The 19,511-nt window shown below is 39.4% G+C and overlaps 1 protein-coding gene across 1 annotated transcript in view; it reads right to left on the bottom strand.

The window, feature by feature from the left end:
- The window catches only part of LOC130917376 (neprilysin-like), an 89,290-nt gene that overhangs the window by 16,159 nt on the left and 53,620 nt on the right, over positions 1 to 19,511 (bottom strand). Inside the window, exons 10-18 of the mRNA XM_057838709.1 lie at positions 18,958 to 19,059; positions 18,713 to 18,849; positions 18,511 to 18,604; positions 16,386 to 16,514; positions 11,918 to 12,016; positions 11,763 to 11,840; positions 11,534 to 11,637; positions 11,162 to 11,217; positions 8,708 to 8,827 (exon numbers count right to left, since the gene is read on the bottom strand). Of these exons, the coding sequence (XP_057694692.1) occupies positions 8,708 to 8,827; positions 11,162 to 11,217; positions 11,534 to 11,637; positions 11,763 to 11,840; positions 11,918 to 12,016; positions 16,386 to 16,514; positions 18,511 to 18,604; positions 18,713 to 18,849; positions 18,958 to 19,059 (919 nt within the window). The remainder of the gene's footprint in view (positions 1 to 8,707; positions 8,828 to 11,161; positions 11,218 to 11,533; positions 11,638 to 11,762; positions 11,841 to 11,917; positions 12,017 to 16,385; positions 16,515 to 18,510; positions 18,605 to 18,712; positions 18,850 to 18,957; positions 19,060 to 19,511) is intronic.

Below are 19,511 nucleotides of genomic sequence, written 5' to 3'. Positions count from 1 at the left end.
TTGAAAATAAATGGGAAAATGTCCAGAGCTGACCGAAATCAAGAGTCTGTATTAACACGCTTCAAAATGCTGGATGGTCTCCTGTCATTTTCATAATAGGAATTACATTATTTACTATCATACTACGGGGGTCTGAGTTCACGGCAGTCCTGAGGAAAGGAACATTTTTGAGATTAGAAATGCAATGAACTAGTATGCATGGCTACGGAAAGAATATGTGGTCTCACAGTACAAGACGCCACACTCAATTATCCTTTTATTATTCTATAATTACTACCTTGTGTTTTTATGACAAGTAATTGTTGTAATTATGATTTAACTTCTGTGTGAGTGTAGGTTAGCGTCTCAATTTACACCCAAACTCCTCCATGATTCCGTCACTATCATAGCAACGGAGGTCTATCGTAGAATAAAACACCCTGTGATATTAATTTGTAGCAATCCTTAAATTCAAATTCTCATTGTATCAATTGAAAATAGACAGAATTTAACCTTTCTGATGTGTAATAATGAAGAAAAACCTCAATAAAAGCCAGCATTTCCAGGAAATTTTGCCAGCCTCAATGTGGGCAGACATTTTTCATCAATGTCTGTACTATTTTAGATAATCAAATGCGAGTATCACCGATTGCCCACCTTTCCTTGTGAAGTTCTTAATACAGATTATCACATGCACCTATGCTCGAGTCTATTGGCAGTGTTGTCACAGATAACTTGAAAAAGTAATTTATTTACTAAGGGTATAACGGTACATGTAATAGTATTGAACCGTTTTGGTACGTGGTGCTCGCTTCGGAACGGACGCGTACCGAACGATTTTCTGACATATAACCCTTATTTTTCGAGTCTGTGAGTCGATCGGGTTACAGTTCCTTTGTGTAGATTATATTTAATTCGTCTTCTCTACTATAATGAGGACCAACACGGTAGGACAGTATAACCCAGAAACGTCAACGGAGCGACAACCTGGCCGCCGCGAGAACACAGTGAAACGCGGGCGTTAGAGTCAATCAGCCAATGCACACCAGTCACAGTCCGGCCGCGTGTTAGATGCGTCCCAGAAGCGGCTCAACGCGATGCACGCGAAAAGAACGGCAGAGTTTATTATTTGACGCTAGACGCTGCCCTCCTGTGTCAATACTACTACCTGTAGCTAGGATCAGGCCGGAAGTCACTCGTGTAAAAATTCGGTGGATCTGGTCGATTTTCAAACTAATATGCAATCGTAACCTACTTTTTTGAGTCCATCAGATCTCTTAAGTGGTAGATCGGGGCACAGTTGACTTGTCTTTGATGATTTACTGGTGTCTTCTCTCTGCTATAATAATAACCAACACGGCCCCATGTTCAATACAAAACCCTCCTACCACAACAAAACAAGTAGGGACTAATATTCACATAGGGACTAAAGTTATACAACATAAAATATACAATATAAATGAATACTAAATCACATTTGTAAAATATAAACACATAATAAAATAAATGATAGCCCATTTAAATAAAATGAAATGAGCTAAAACACCTGTAATTAAATACACATCCTGCTTCCACAATTAAATTTATTAATTTCTGTGTGGCGCTTTAACTTGAAAAATCCACCAATAAAGATTTTGAAAACCGTTCGTAAGAAAAAAAAATGTTTCATTGAGGCATTTCAATTATAAAATACATGTTAAAATCTTTGTCATTGGGATAGCTTTTCTCTTTAGCACAGGACTTCTTTTTTCTTCTTTCTTTCAGAAAGAAAGCTGACCAATACGTGGGGTCTGAAAGGCAAATTGTTGGATTACCTTTAAATACCCGCTACTTTTTGAGCAGAATTCTAGCTTTGTATATAGGCTAATGCTCCTATTGTTGAAAGCACAAAAGTGTGTAATAAACAACTAGCACATTTATAGGTATTTTGCATTTTCTTTTCTTACTGTACCGAAAATGAACCGAACCGTTACCTCAAAACCGAGGTATGTATCGAACCGAGATTTTTGTGTACCGTTACACCCCTATTTTTTACTGATTACACCTTAGAAAAGTAATGTAGTTACTTCACTGATTACTTCATTATCAAAGTAACAAAGTTACTTTAAAGCAATTTATCGGTTACTTTTTTACCAATTTTTTCCCTTTGCCACGTCAACATAAGAATGACAACAAAATATGTCACTGACAGTCATTGTCATTGACTGTAATTGACTTTACGATAATTAAATTCAAAGGGGAAGATCAGAATTTTTCACATAAGGCTTAATTTTTGAGTTAGTGGAGGTTTAATTAGTCGATGGAGTTGATTTCAGCCACCATTGACTAGCGCTAGCTTAGTCACTCCGAAGCCCTGAAACTAACAAATAACTGACAAACTGCATGAAATTTGTCGAAATCAACTCCACCTATTAATCAAACCCCACTAATGCGAAGATTAAGCCTAATGTAAAAAAATTCGGGTTAGGGTTAACAGTACATCAGTGCTTGCCTGGTACACCAGACTCACCACGGTTCCAGCTATTTAGTCTGGCCACCATTCAGCGGATACAATTTCCAGGGCAGAGCAAGCCACAGCAAACAGACAGCGGAGTGGACCAATCAGCGACGGGCAGACGTGACGTAAGTTAAACGACGAGGGCAGGACGAGGGACTTGCGCGCGGAAGTAAACATACAAGGAGAGCGTAGTTTATTCAACATGGCTAGCGCGAGACAGACTGTTGTCAATGACTCATGTCGATGTGTTTTTGGTAATTTAAAACTGATTTTACCGTGGATTGGAACATATTCTCGGCTCTCCTGTTCACCATCTGTGTTGTTGTGGAGACGACTTTCGACGCGCAAGAGTGACGTTGCTCGTTAAGAACACGTCACGCAAATAAACGAATCTGATTTGTCGATTGATTTTGTACCTGCTCGAGAGGCCGTTAATGGGCTGGTTCCCAGACTTTTCTCTCAGTGTTTGAAAAATACAGGAAGAACAGTCTGGCCGTGCCAGGCAAAATCAGTGCCAATGTAAAACAATGAAAATTGACTGCACAATAATCAACAACACACAAATGAATTGCACAGTGTAACAAACACAAAGGTCGGGGCAGGCGCGGATGCGCGCGCACAACCCGGAAGTACGCCGTACACACGCGGCAACTAGGCACTTTACACTCAAACGGACTTACAAAACATCCCAAAGATGCTAAACGAACACATCACCTCACGGCATGAATGTGCAACAAGAATATGATTAAACAAAGCTTGCCAACTTTGAGCGATGACTGCCCGTCGTCGCAACGGGCCAACGGCAAAGCTACGAAACGGCCGCACATGTAGGGGTTTACCCTCCATAATGAAGGGAAAATACTCACGTTCATTCATAGATGTACACAGATCAACATTCCCTCGCACATCTCAACACTCGGCTCGAATGTGCACCCGCCTGGCCCACGCCATTCTCAGTCCCACAACACTTAGTGCGTGTGACTCGAGACCAAAACAGGAAGTAGTTGTGAGTGGTTACCATGGAAGCACGTACCGGGAACTTTTCTACCATTTTTTTTTTCATTCAAGGCTCATTCAGGCTCTTCGTACACGACTACAATATTCTTCATTTTACATACATTATGAGGGCATAAACAAAATAGTAACGCACAGACACTAAGGAAGCTAACCTTAATCAGATTACTGGTTTGGAAAAATAAATGCGTCAGATTACTCGTTCATGTAAGAAAGTAATCACATTACAGTAACGCGTTACTGACAACACTGTCTATAGCAGTGGTTCTTAACCTGGGTTCGATCGAACCCCAGGGGTTCGGTGAGTAAGTGTAAGGGGTTCGGTGAGAGTAAAGAAACACAGAGCCCTATTTTCGTACGCTGATTAAATCCAGGCAAAGTGGCGTTTTATACAAGCTTTTCGACTGGTTTGCTTTCAATTTACTGGTTTAATACATTTCTATAACTGCTAGTCCTCGATCTGATGGGAGCAGAAGCTGGTTTGCTCAGTGGAAGATTGACTTACAACTTGGTATGAGGGAATACAACAGACCAATGGGCAGCGTGGTCTTTAATTTTGACCTGTTTAAAAAATATGCTGTCAAAATGGGAGGACTTTGCTAAATTATTAGCTTGCTAGCTTAGATATACCGGTTTTGAATTTGAAAAAAAAAAAAGCTTTATTATCTAATTCCGAAGGGTTTGGTGAATCCACATGTGAAACTTGTGGGATTCGGTACCTTTAGCAAGGTTAAGAACCGCTGGTCTATAGGTTTGTATGTGCGTGGGTATAATTGACATCTCAAAATGTCTGCGCTCAGAAGTGGGGCCATTTGTTATGTTTAAAAAAAAATTGAAGAAATTCGCAATTTGCATACTTAAATACTTTGAGCAACTGTTTTTCACATAAAGGTCATTGATACTAGATAGATGATGTCTGTCCCTTTAAATTTGGATACCTTTTAAAAACGTTTACACCACCTTCTTACTTTCCACAACACTAATGAGTGTCAATCGAGAAACTTTTTAACATTAATACAGATTTTGACATGTATAATATTATACAAACACTTTATTGACTTATTGACGCTGACTAGCAATAAAACAGTTATTTCACTTTGTGAATGAAAATAAAACGGACTGCAGAAAACATTCAATATAGATAATTCTAGTACACTGACGGGCATCCACCGCATGATCAGGTTGTCTGGCAGTTAAAATTTAAAGCGAAAGGAAATCTACCCTTGCAGGTGATCTGAGCGTGTCGTGTGCAAAGTGAATTTAAATTACCACTGACTATAATGTCAGCTTCAAACATTTAATCAATCATTTATCTTCTGTGCCGCTTAACCTCACGAAGGCCGCGGGGGTGCTGGACTCTTATCGCAGCTAACTATGGGCAGTAAACAGGCGAGGGTAAGCCCTGAACTGGTTGCCAGCCAATAGCAGAGCTTCAATGTATATTCAAAGTAGAATAGGTTCTACTATGTGCTTATTCAAATGCAAACCTTAACTGAGTTATAATCAAAACAGGACACATCAAAGTATGGTAAAAATAATACCCATTAAAAATGTAAATTTAACACTTTTAATGGACTTGATACATCACTTATTCATACTTTTTCAATCCCCACAGAAACCCTGCAGTAGGCCAAATACCCAGCTGCTCTCAATAGCATGTAACTTTAATATGAACACGTAGCACGCATTGACGAATTGGATGTGAACTGAATATCATTTTGTCGGCTAATTAGAACTGGGTCTGGGCAGGCACTTGGTTATAACTTTTATTTTTTTGATACATTTGTCTGCTACCAAAATCTAAAAATAAAAACAAATATTGTTGATCCAATTTAGAACTCCACTTAGGCTTTTATGACAGGTGCTAGAACAAATGTGTTAAGCTTCATATTGTCTCAATTTTATTTCACTTTATATTTGACTTGCAATGGAAATAAACTTCATCTATCCCGAGGGTGAATGTTTACCATCGTAATACTAAATCAAATTAATATACTGTGGAGTGGAGACAGGGCAAACTGTCAATAAAATGATAACGATGCAGTTTCTGTTATGATACATTGCTCACAAAAAGTAGGGGCTATTTGGCGTTCAAGTGAAATAATTAGAGGAACCAAAAAATGAACTGCAACTTTTCCATGTGAACTGTCCGAACTGAATGTCACCTTCAACCAGGGGTGAAAGTGGCTAGAATTTCTTGCCGGAACTCCTTGACTCCATTTTATTTTTTTTTTTCATGGGAGGGGTGGGGGGTGGGGGGGTGTCAAACATCCTAAAACCACCGAAATGCAAAAAATTAAGGGTTCAATATCGGGCTCCCGCCTACCTGTTTGGAGTTTGCATGTTCTCCCTGTGCCTGTGTGGGTTTTCTCCGGGTAATCCGGTTTCCCCCCACATCACAAAAACATGCATGGTAGGCTGATCGAACGCTCTAAATTGTCCCTAAGTATGACTGTGTGTGCGAATGGTTGTTCGTCTCCTTGTGCCCTGCAATTGGCTGGCAACTGATTCAGGGTGTACCGAGCATATTGCCCATAGTTACAGTGGGGCAAATAAGTATTTAGTCAACCACTAATTGTGCAAGTTCTCCCACTTAAAAATATTAGAGAGGCCTGTAATTGTAAACACGGGTAAACCATGAGAGACAGAATGTGGAAAAAAAAACAAACAGAAAATCACATTGTTTGATTTTTAAAGAATTTATTTGCAAATCATGGTGGAAAATAAGTATTTGGTCAATACCAAAAGTTCATCTCAATACTTTGTTATGTACCCTTTGTTGGCAATAATGGAGGCCAAACGTTTTCTGTAACTCTTCACAAGCTTTTCACACACTGTTGCTGGTATTTTGGCCCCTTCCCCCATGCAGATCTCCTCTGGAGCAGTGATGTTTTGGGGCTGTCGTTGGTCAACACGGACTTTCAACTCCCTCCTTACCCCGTGGCGTCAAAATGATAACAAGAACGGTGAGCAAAAATCCCAGAATCACACAGGGGGACCTAGTGAATGACCTACAGAGAGCTGGGACCACAGTAACAAAGGCTACTATCAGTAACACAACGCGCCGCCAGGGACTCAAATCCTGCACCGCCAGACGTGTCCCCCTGCTGAAGAAAGTACGCATCCAGGCCCATCTGCGGTTCGCTAGAGAGCATTTGGATGATCCAGAGGAGGACTGGGAGAATGTGTTATGGTCAGATGAAACCAAAATAGAACTTTTTGGTAGAAACACAGGTTCTCGTGTTTGGAGGAAAAAAAATAATACTGAATTGCACTATACCTACTGTGAAGCATGGGGGTGGAAACATCATGCTTTGGGGCTGGTTTTCTGCAAAACGACCAGGACGACTGATCTGTGTAAAAGAAAGAATAAATGGGGCCATCTATCGAGAGATTTTGAGTGAAAATCTCCTTCCATCAGCAAGGGCATTGAAGATGAGACGTGGCTGGGTTTTTCAGCATTACAATGATCCCAAACACACAGCCAGGGCAACAAAGGAGTGGCTTCGTAAGAAGCATTTTAAGATCATTGAGTGGCTTAGCCAGTCTACAGATCGCAACCCCATAGAAAATCTGTGGAGGGAGTTGAAAGTCCGTTTTGCCTAACGATAGCCCCAGGGGAATGAGCCAAAATACCAGCAACAGTGTGTGAAAAGCTTGTGAAGATTTACAGAAAACGTTTGGCCTCCGTTATTGCCAACAAAGGGTACATAACAAAATATTGAGATGAACTTTTGGTATTGACCAAATACCTATTTCCCACCATGATTTGCAAATAAATTCTTTAAAAATCAAACAATGCGATTTTCTGTTTTTTTTTTCACATTCTGTCTCTAATGGCTGAGGTTTACCCATGTTGACTATTACAGGCCTCGCTAATATTTTCTAGTGGGAGAACTTGCACGATTAGTGGTTGACTAAATACTTATTTGCCCCACTGTAGCTGGGATTGGCTACAGCGCCCCCGTGACCCTCGTGGGGATTAGTGGCTCAGAAAATGAATGAATGACAGGTTTAACACGTGCATTAGGCTACTGCATTACACTGGAACAAGGCATAAATGAGAAACTGATTTCCAATAAAAATTGTATTTTTTTCACTGATTTACAATTTCCATCTAAAACTCCATCTAATTTTTATTTTATTTCTCTCATTTCTTCAAATCTAAAAGCAAAACCTCAATTTTAACTATTCAATAACATAGGATGCACTTTAAAATGGAAGATAATGTAAACATGGACTTTTTTAAATAATAGAGATATAAGTAACATACACTAACAAAAAAAAATAAGTACAAATAACATACATTATGCACAGTGAAATGGAATATATTTTGAAGACAAACCAAACAGACTTTTTTTAATTACAAGGAAATAAATAAAGTAGCCTTACATAAATGAATGAAAATAAGTCCAAAGTGCACATTAACATGGAAGATTAAAATAAACCTCATGAATTATTTCCTTTCTCTTAAAGATCTGATCAATTTACTGTTGCATTGCTCCTTTAATTCAACAAGCTTGTTTTTTCCCCTCTATTTGTTGTTATTTGTTCAAAAAACTGAGAGGGCTCTGGCTGCATACCACCCCTCTCAGGTTCCTTTTCCGCTCATCTCAGTCCCTTGTTTTGCACCCAACTCTCTTGGGGAGAAAGAACGTGCATTTTAACCCATCAGGGATAACTATCCTTGCTCATCACGTGGCAGTATGTCAGCCAATTGAACAGACAGCAGAGTCCATGTTTTTTTGTTTTTTTTTCTGCCTGCGACGCTACTTGTCAGAGGCAGAGAGACGTTGGGAAGAACTACGTCGAAGAAATAAATGAATAATAAATATCGGTGGAAATGGATGACGCTACAGAAGCTCTTTATTAGGCTTGTTAACACTTTTGTATGTAAATATGACGTTAGTAGATTCTTATTGGAGATGCGTGTGTGGCAGCGTGGCAGGTTTTTTTTTTAACAGTGTTTGGACAGTTGCCGTCATATTTGCGGGATCAAAGCGGCGTTCCGGGCAGTTACGCCTAATAAACTCATAGCGGAACTCCGTTCTGGCTGATTCTGATCTACTTTCACCCCTGCCTTTAACCACTACATTTCCATTTCTATGCCTTTCTCTGCCTTGCTCACTATTTTTGTATTAGTGTCAAGTAACCATTGTAGTTTCATGAGGAATTCATCATCAAGCTTTACTGCCACAATGTTTATCAAAAACCTACCGATGTTGTCAAATCCATGCATAACTTCGTGGCCAATGACCATACCGATTCCTCCGTAGTTAAGAGATGCTGGCTGTCCTTTACTGAAGAACGGCGGCTGCAGGATACCAGCGGGGAATACTGATAACAGAGAGAATGGGAGACAGACTTTAAGACATAGTACAAACAAAAACAAGGACAATATAAATCATGATACAGTGAATATAAAAAGTCTACACACTTCTCAAATGTCTGTGATATAGAAAATGAGACCAGATAATAATTTCAAAGTTTTCACATTACTTAACTTAAACATTAATGTGACCTATAACCCATAAACCCCAAATTGGAAAAGAAAAATTGAAAAATCTAAAAATACTTTTAGAAAGAGAAAGTAAAAATACAGTTTGGCTGCACAAGCATGCGCAAACTGGGCCTGTGTGTACAATTAATTAGTCAATTTTCAATTCATGATAAATAGAAGTCAGCGCACCCCTGCCACCTTTTAAAGTACCGCTGATTAAACCAAATCCAAATCCTACTTTCCTAACATTTTTGTAGTCACATCTTAAAGCATAAACCACAGTCCGTAGAGAACTTCCCCTGAATCAGAAAGATCTCATTCTTCAAAGGTATCAGTCACGGGAAAGGTTGAAAAGGATTTTCAAGTCCTGGCCTTGGGGCAGAGTAAAGACAGTCATCATCAAGTGGATAAAACATGGCGCAACTGTGACATTACCAGGGATTGGACATCCCTTTAAAATGAATGAAAAGAGAAGTTGTGGGAATTTCTTGGAAGTATTTTTGACTGGTCCCTCCCACATTGGGGTTGTTGGGACAGAAACTTCAGAATAGAAAAAAAAGAGAAAATATACAGTGGGGCAAATAAGTATTTAGTCAACCACCAACTGTGCAAGTTCTCCTACTTGAAAATATTAGAGAGGCCTGTAATTGTCAACATGGGTAAACCTCAACCATGAGAGACAGAATGTGGGGAAAAAAACAGAAAATCACATTGTTTGATTTTTCAAGAATTTTTTCCAATTTAGAGTTGAAAATAAGTATTTGGTCACCTACAAACAAGCAAGATTTCTGGCTGTCAAAGAGGTCTAACTTCTTCTAATGAGGTCTAACGAGGCTCCACTTGTTACCTGTATTAATGGCACCTGTTTTAACTCATTATCAGTATAAAAGACACATGTCCACAACCTCAGGCAGTCCCTGTTTTTTCACCTCTTTTATCAACACCATCGTCGTTTTGGGGCTTTTTGAAGAAACTTCGGACACTCAGTTGCCTTGACATTTTTCAGAGTAAGGCCAACGACGTCATGCATCAAGAGAGACAATAGCTAATTAATATGCTCACTCGCCACCCTGTGGTCTGGGGTGTGAATTGCAACCTGTCAAAATGACAGGTGGACTTCAGTTTTTTCCGTCACCGTTTTAAAAAATCGGTCAACGACGGAAAATATTCGGTTAACGCGACCCCTGCCACAGTAACAAAGGCTACTATCAGTAACACAATGCGCCGCCAGGGACTCATATCCTGCACTGCCAGACGTGTCCCCCTGCTGAAAAAAGTAACTGTCCAGGCCCGTCTGCGGTTCGCTAGAGGGCATTTGGATGATCCAGAAGAGGACTGAGAGAAGCACAGGTTCTCGTGTTTGGAGGAGAAAGAATACTGAATTGCATCCGAAGAGCACCATACCCACTGTGAAGCATGTGGGTGGAAACATCATGCTTTGGGGCTGTTTTTCTGCAAAGGGACCAGGACGACTGATCTGTGTAAAGGAAAGAATGAATGAATCACCAAGGGTGGGTCTTTCAGCATGACAATGATCCCAAAAACACAGCCAGGGCAACAAAGGAGTGGCTTCGTAAGAAGCATTTTAAGGTCCTGGAGTGGCCTAGCCAGTCTCCAGATCTCAACCCCATAGAAAATCTGTGGAGGGAGTTGAAAGTCCGTTTTGTCTAACAACAGCGCCAAAACGTCACTGCACTAGAGGAGATCTGCATGGAGGAATGGGTCAAAATACCAGCAGCAGTGTGTGACAAGCTTGTGAAGAGTTACAGAAAACGTTTGGCCTCCGTTATTGCCAACAAAGGGTACATAACAAAGCATTGAGGTGAACTTTTGGTATTGACCAAATACTTATTTTCCACCATGATTTGTAAATAAATTCTCTAAAAATCAATCACTGTGATTTTCTGTTTTTTTTTCCACATTCTCTCATGGTTGAGGTTTACCCATGATGACAATTACAGGCCTCTCTAATATTTTCAAGTGGGAGAACTTGCACAATTAGTGGTTGACTAAATACTTATTTGCCCCACTGTACCTTAGGTCGAAAAACATTCCAAATAATTTGTAGTGGTCGCATTTTTATGTCTCACAAAAAACTTGTATTTATCAGGAGTGCGTAAACATTTGCTATCCACTGTATGTTTGAAAATGAAATAGCATGTGTGGAATACTTATGATGTTTTTTGATGAGTAGAAGGCGTTAATGATTGCTGCCCCTGACACCCACCTGGACAAGAGGAAAAGGATGAGCTCAAACCTTATCAAATGTCATAGAATATGCTTTACAATTTCTTGTAATTTTATTATTATTAAAGTTAAAAATGAATTAAAGTATGTATTCGTATGACAAGCACTTTTAAGTGTTGGAATTCGTGGTTTATTTTTCTTAGACCAAATAAATCCTCATTTTGAGTGCTCTGAAATACATTATGTCCACCCCAGCATTTTTTCAGCATTACAAGTACATTAGTAGAATATTTATTTGTGTAAATATAGAACAATGCCAGATGTTACAACGAAGCACATAATTAATTCAGTCTTACTCATCTTTGTTGACTTCCACTCTGAGTTTCTGCAACATTCTCTTGGTATTGTAGGCTGCTGTGTGTACGATGTTTTCAAAATAGTCCTCTGCGCTATAGTTCAGCTAACACCAACACACAAGCCAGAGCGCAACTGTCAGCATCCACATTTCACAAGATAGATGCACAGCCACAATAATGCCATTGTCCATCACATTACAGAAATCTGACAAATTTGGAGGACACTCACGTCTTTGTACTCGTTGTTGAGGTATTGGTCATCCATGATGTCGTCAGAGTAGCCGATTTGTTCCCGAATAGCTCGAACCTGAGGAGAACTCATTTTTCAAATCAATCTTAAGTCATTGTGACTTAAAAAAAAAAAAAAACATTTTTCAACGTTACCTTTTCCTCCGCTGCCTTTTTGGTGGCTGCATCCATCCAGGTCAGTTCCTTAAGGTTACTGATAAAGACATCTCGCATCTCTTTAATCATCTCTTCCATCTTGGACCAAAAGAAAGATGAGTCAAAAAGAGGTCAGTGATTTATGACATGGTCATTTCAAAGCAATACACGTAAATGTTCTCCCCAGGGTAACATTTTGTAGGATGCTGCGAAACAAAGTCATAAAAATCACCCTGATTTACGCCACATACAGGACATAATTACCCAATTGAAGCTGCAATGTAGCATCAAGTTTGTAATTAAAATGTAACAATATCAGAAATAGGGCAATTGGCATTAAACAGCCATAAAAGACAAACAGCTGCAGTTAAAATGTAATTGTTGCAATTATTACTGAAAAACGACAGCGGGAGAGATCAATGTACAACTGACTGAAACTGTGAAGTAGTGGTCTTTGCTATCACACTGCCAAAAGCACCCAAACTGTAAATCTTCATCGCACGCTGAGCTTTTTGGTGGGTGTGCGCTTGCGCATTTGTCAAAAATGACACATACCGTAAATCTCTATGTCATCTTGTGGACCATATCCCATTCATGCATGTGGCTCTCAGACTGTGTGTATGTGCGTGCGAGAGATTTCTTGAATTGTACGACCATATGTTAGTAAATAGACTGCAGTCTCGGCACACAAAGGTCGACAAAGATTTATTTCCCAAATGATTCACGGTGAAGTGAAACTCACAATGCAATAGTGTTAAGTGTAATTTAGGAACATTGCCCTTTTACTGCATCAACAACACTGAAATGTTCTAATATACTGTACAGGCCATAAGTTACCTTACATATGGTTTTTATCATGTTTTTGCTGTTGTTTCAGCTTTTAATTCTGGCCTTATACTGTATAAGAAACTTTTTGGTCCAGCCAATCTATGCTAGCACAAAATGTATCCACAGAGTAAAAGTAGCGTTACTTCAAAATAATATTACTCAAATAAAAGTGAAAATGGTCATCCATAAAAATGTACTCAAGTACAAGTAAAAAAGAAGTATTTGGTGAAACGAATACCGTGACAAAATTTGTTGTATGACACTTAATGACATCGGTCATAAGCATTCATTAATGACCATGACAGTGTCATGTTATAATTACGACGGTCTTATGACAGTCTTATGACGCCGCTGTCAAATAAAGTATTATCCATTAGCCCAAATAAATCAACAAATAAGGTGCACTGGACTATCAGCCGCAGAATGCAAAATGAGGGAAAAAGTAGTGGGTTATAAGGGAAAAAGTAGTGGGTTATAGTCCAAAAATTACAGTACTCAAGTAATGAGTAACATTGAGAGTAACTGCTTAAGGTGTTTGACTGTTGTTGTTGTTTTTTTTTTTAAACGTTGGTATTTTTTTCTCAGTACAAAGTTATCTATATTAACTGTTATTATTATACTTTACCATAACATATTACATAACCACATTAAGCCTATGAAATACAAAAAAATATATATATATTGAATTCAGGCGAGAGGAAAAAAAAATCCAGAAATTAAACATTATTAGTCCAAAGAGCGAACATATTTCCTATTATGAAAATAAAACGATCATATCTCCAGTTTTCCGTGGTCAATCAGTGCCAAATAAAAAGAGCAAGATTAGAATCTGCACTTTCGAGTCATGCTGACAAATACTTACAGTGGGGCAAATAAGTATTTAGTCAACCACTAATTCTGCAAGTTCTCCCACTTTAAAATATTAGAGAGACCTGTAATTGTCAACATGGGTAAACCTCAACCATGGCAGACAGAATGTGGAGAAAAAAAACAGAAAATCACATTGTTTGATTTTTAAAGAATTTATTTGCAAATCATGGTGAAAAAATAAGTATTTGGTCTATACCAAAACTTCCTCTCTATACTTTGTTATGTACCCTTTGTTGGCAAAAACGGAGGCCAAACGTTATCTGTAACTCTTCACAAGCTTTTCACACACTGTTGCTGGTATTTTGGCCCCTTCCTCCATGCAGATCTCCTCTAGAGCAGTGATGTTTTGGGGCTGTCGTTGGGCAACACGGACTTTCAACTCCCTCCACAGATTTTCGATGGGGTTGTGATCTGGAGACTGGCTAGGCCACTCAAGGACCTTAAAATGCTTCTTACGAAGCCACTCCTTTTTTGCCCTGGCTGTGTGTTTGGGATCATTGTCATGCTGAAAGACACAGCCACATCTCATCTTCAATGCCCTTGCTGATGGAAGGAGATTTTCACTCAAAATCTGTCGATACATGGCCCCATTCATTCTTTCCTTTACACAGGTCAGTCGTCCTGGTCCCTTTGCAGAAAAACAGCCCCAAAGCATGATGTTTCCACCCCCATGCTTCGTAGTGGGTATGGTGTTCTTCGGATGCAATTCAGTATTCTTTCTCCTCCAAACACAAGAACCTGTGTTTCTACCAAAAAGTTCTATTTTGGTTTCATCATAACACATTCTCCCAGTCCTCTTCTGGATCATCCAAATGCTCTCTAGCGAACCGCAGACGGGCCTGGACGTGTACTTTCTTCAGCAGGGGGACAAGTCTGGCAGTGCAGGATTTGAGTCCCTGGCGGCGCATTGTGTTACTGATAGTAGTTTTTGTTACTGTGGTCCCAGCTCTCTGTAGGTCATTGACTAGGTCCCCCCGTGTGGTTCTGGGATTTTTGCTCACCGTTCTTGTTATCATTTTGACGCCACGGGGTGAGATCTTTCATGGAGAAGTTAGACCTCTTTGACAGCCAGAAATTTTTGCCAGTTTGTAGGTGACCAAATACTTATTTTCCACTCTAATTTGCAAATAAATTCTTTAAAAATCAAACAATGTGATTTTCTGTTTTTTTTTTCCACATTCTGTCTTTCATGGTTGAGGTTTACCCATGTTGACAATTACAGGCCTCTCTAATATTTTCAAGTAGGAGAACTTGCACAATTGGTGGTTGACTAAATACTTATTTGCCCCACTGTAAATTTTTACGGTGCTTTAAAGACGCCACATGATTGAACATGCTGGCGTGATCATAGAACTGCAAGCTTGAGTCTGATTTGTATAATGGAGTCATGTGATTATTGTTGCGACGTCTCATTGGTAAAACTGGTTGATCCACTGTTGGTGTCTCTGGCAAAAAGAAAAAGTAAAATCTAATATGCAGAATAAAGAGGGAAAAGGTAATGGCTAGTGTAGCCCAATTTAGTGGAGCAAGAGTACAGTTTCTTCTTCACAAATCTACTCAAGTAAAAGTAAAAAGTCTGGCTTAACTACTATTAGAAGGCCATTTTTATCAAACATTTCCTTAAGTAATTGTAATGGAGTAAATATGATAAGTTACAATGTATGTATGTGTATACAATATGACGCAACTTAAATGAGCACGTAATGTACCGGTATATGGTGTTTGTTTACATCCCTAATAAACACAGGCTAAATTAATACTGTAACCATAGACTATATGCTTTAACCTTGAAACCTTGCCTTGTAAATCATACCTGGTCCTATAATCATAATTTGAAGGCCAAATCATTTCTAAATTCCTCATCAAGGATCCAATTTGAAACTGAATTTACAACCCTAATTGTGTCTTGAAAACCTTAAATCTGATTTGAAACCACAACAAAGGCATCCCTCCTTTGAAACTTTATCAAGGGCATAAAACCTAAATTTCAAACATTACCATTGGCTGTAAACTTCAATTTGAAATCATATCCGTGGTTCAAAAGATAATTTGTCACGCGACTGTCGTCTTTAAACCCTGATTTTAACCTCTAACCCAGGTTTGGAACTTTATCTTGACAAACTAACCCGAACTTTTCGGCAACAACAACTGAACACGACCCATTTCATGTTTGCATTTACATGGTTCCATCTTGGTTCCGTCTCCGTTCGAACGATGTCAAAATTGCGCGTGAAAACGATGTCGTATTCGTGCCAGGCCCTATGGGGCAGTTCAGTTTCACAAGGCGACAGCCAGTGATGCACTTCCTTGAGAACAACCTCTTCAGACTAGAAAACAACATACCCGTCCACTCGAAGCAATGGTGAGCATGTGTTTCTTTTGTAAAATACTGCAAGATCAGAAGTTTTTGCGTCAAAAGAGACAAAAATGCAAACATGTGGCGCACCACACAAAGAATAAGCTGGTGTGAATGTTTAGTAGCAGCGACTGTGCCAAAGTGAGAAAGTCTCGCAATCAAATCGTTCCACTTTGGAGGCCAGAATCAAAAGCTTGCATCTTCGCCTTCCGTTTTCGCCATAACCTGTGTATGGGCGAGGCCATTCCACAACACAATCATTGCGTCTTGGTGTCACAGCTTCACCATGTAAACATCCCATAAATATGCTTTCACCTCAGACTTCATTTTGCCCAGACAGATGACTATATAAATTTTGTCAAATACCCAGCTCTTGTGGCGCAAAGCAAAATAAGGCAAACTAAAACCACTGACCATCTTTTTGCTGTTGTCGGAAAACGCCTCCTGCACATATAATCGCCCAACGGCATTGTACATGGCGTTACTGACAAACCCTACACATTGACGCCACTGAGGTTCGTCTGCCGTTGCGCCGTTCATCACCTGCAGAGGAATAAAAAACATCATTTTGACAGTAAATTAAGGTATGTTGAGCCAACCACAGGTTTCATATACCATACTGGCCCGAATATAAGACGGTGTTTTTTGCATTGAAATAACACTGAAAAAGAGGGGGTCGTCTTATATTCGCGGTCTAGACATTATACCCATTCACGACTCTAGATGGCGCCAGATATCATTGAAGCGATGTTCTGTCATTACAGATCTCAGCTACTCTCCCCATTCAAGACGCTAGATGGCGCCAGATATCATTGAAGCAAGCGATGTTCTGTCATGACAGATCTCAGCTACTCTTTTAGTTCAACCAGTTTGCATTGCATTGTTTTTCCTTATTCAGATTTGTTTCAACACTACAGTTACAGTTAGACTTCACTTTGATGATTAATGCAGTTATTGCAATTTTGTTGTTTTATCACAATAGATTGGTTTATTTACATTTCAAAAACGATAAGCCATTCATTTACGAATGTGATTGCACTTTAGTTTACATATTTAAATGTTCAGATTTTTTTTTTTTTTAATTTTATTTTATTTTCCCTTCAGGCATGACAAATCCAAACAAACATACAGCATTTATATGTGTTTACAATTAATTCAACCCGAAAAGAAAAGGGCTGACGGGAGAAGCTGAAGCTTAAACCATAAGCCAGGGGCGTCCAAACTTTTTGCAAAGGGGGCCAAATTTGGTGCGGTAAAAATGTGAGGGGCCGACCTTGGCTGACGTCCTTTATGTAGACCAAGCCATTCAGTGTGTCACATTTGCTTTATTATTTTTTGTAAATTGAATAATTTCAACAATCTTACAACTAGCCTTTGTGGCGTTCTCTTCCGACTCTCGGACTCTTGCGAAATACTGCTGCTGTGAAATTAAACTAGCTTCAAGTTGCTTCAATTTCTCGCTGCGAATCTTCCCTGTATTCTTGCCGTACATGCCAGCGTGTCTTGTTTGGTAATATCGGCTAACATTGAATTCTTTAAAAACAGTGACTGACTCTTTGCAAATGAGGCAGACACAGTTGTTGCGTATTTTAGTGAAGAAATAGTCCAATTTCCACCTATCCTCGAAGCGTTGGCCGTCAGTCAACTTTCTTTTTTTTTTGTTGATTGTCACCATTTTAGAAAATGGAAGTAATGGGCCACATGGGGTAATGTTGCTTAGCCCTTCAATACCTGCAACATGAAGCGATTATCAGAGAATCCCAAAATTTGAAAAACAAGGTCCTAATGAAACCATTTTTTCAAATTTGTAAAAAGAAAAGTCAAAATGAATATGTGTAATAAGCGCTCTAATATCTATAACTGATGCTAAATCATGTTTTTTTTTTCTCATAGAACCTGCAAATGCATGTGTTGACTTGCATCCATCGTTTTTTTTTTTTTTTTTTTTCAAAAAGAAATGTCAAAATTCAAAATTAGTCTCAAAATCATGAAATTTTAGGTGTATCAAATGTGATACATTTGGCAATAAAGGGTTAAAGTGCTGCTGCCTTTTAGTGGGTAAATGAGGAGCAGCATTTCGTGTGTAAGCTACTTCATATGCTGGTTGCAGTACTGCTGACCAATTTATTAAGTCTGTGTGCGGGCCAGACGTTATTGATTTTATGACAGAAGCTGGGGGCCGGGTGAAATTTGACCACGGGCCGCATTTGGCCCACTGGCCGGACTTTGGACATGGCTGCCGTAAGCCATTCATTTACGAGTGTGATTGCACTTTAGTTTACATATTTAAATGTTCAGATATTAAGATTTGAATGAGGTGAAATAACATGCTTTTTCTCTCAAATATTTTGTTATAATCATTTGTTTCAGATGTACTGTAATTATTATATGTATAAAAATTAATTCGGTGTTCAAAAAGTCTTTTTTCAAACTTGAGTCGAGTTGAGTTGAGTTGAGTTGAAAAAGAGGGGGTCGTCTTATAATCAGGGCCGTCTTACATTCGGGTCAATACGGTATTTTTGACGGCCTTGTGATGTACCTTTTTAAATGCTTTGGCTGTGTCTCTGTATGCTCTGCTCAGGTGCACCACCACATGTGAGGCGAAACCCCACATCAAGTAGTTCTGCACATCCCTGTGAGGAAAGGGATTGCCATTTTAAGAAAGCAACTATCAAACAAAAATCCCCACACACACACCCAACCCTGAATATGTGTGACCACATTTATACCGGGTTACACACCTCTTAGTGAATCTGGCCAATAGTTGGTTAAGCTTTTTAAAATAGTTGGGGTTCAAGTTTATGACTTCCTCTGTGTCTGTGACAGTTATGTTGACTGTATTCATTATCTGGGCGGTGAAGTAAGTCCAGTTAAACGGCTTCAGAACGAATCCGTCATCCAGAACAGGGAAAGAATAATAATAAATTAGAAGGAAGGTGGAAAGGAATAAAAGATGATCCACTCCTATTCTGGATAAGCAGTTTACCATTGATTCAACTTCGAAGGTGAAATTGGTGTTGAGATCGCCAAGTTCCATCTTGTTGTAACGCAACTCTCTATCACTAGAGACGCTTGGGGGATCGTTAGCCTGCGAGAAGAAAGAGGTTAACAGTCAGCTCATTCTTTCAGTTTATCCCCACCGGTCTCTCTGAATTGTGAGCTTAGCTGAAATGCCGGTCAGGAAACAACAAACATCTCTGTCGTAGTTGTTGTCTGTTAATGTCAGAACGGCAGAGTAGTCATGGTGGCCTTGTGAATGTCAGCAGGTGAAGTGTGTGTGACGGAGAAACAGCAAACAAGAATAATATGTTGACCCCCCCCCTCCCCACTCAAAAAACAAAACAATCAATGGGCAAGGATCAGAGGATCAGGGAAGGCAAAAGCTTGCGATGTACTCAAAGCTATGCTTTGGGTCACAATAAACAAGGCGAAGAACATTGTTGGGAGAGGCTGAGAAATGATGGAAGGAAGGCTTTAAATTTTTTCTGCTCAGTTGTTTTTTCAGCGCGAGAGAAGTTCTCCAGCGTTGATGAAAGCCGG

This window comes from Corythoichthys intestinalis, chromosome 6, assembly GCF_030265065.1.
Source record: "Corythoichthys intestinalis isolate RoL2023-P3 chromosome 6, ASM3026506v1, whole genome shotgun sequence".
In the NCBI taxonomy this organism is placed as follows: Eukaryota; Metazoa; Chordata; class Actinopteri; order Syngnathiformes; family Syngnathidae; genus Corythoichthys; species Corythoichthys intestinalis.
The sequence above is the reverse complement of the archived record's forward strand: the minus strand, read 5'-3'. Positions and strand labels throughout refer to the sequence as shown.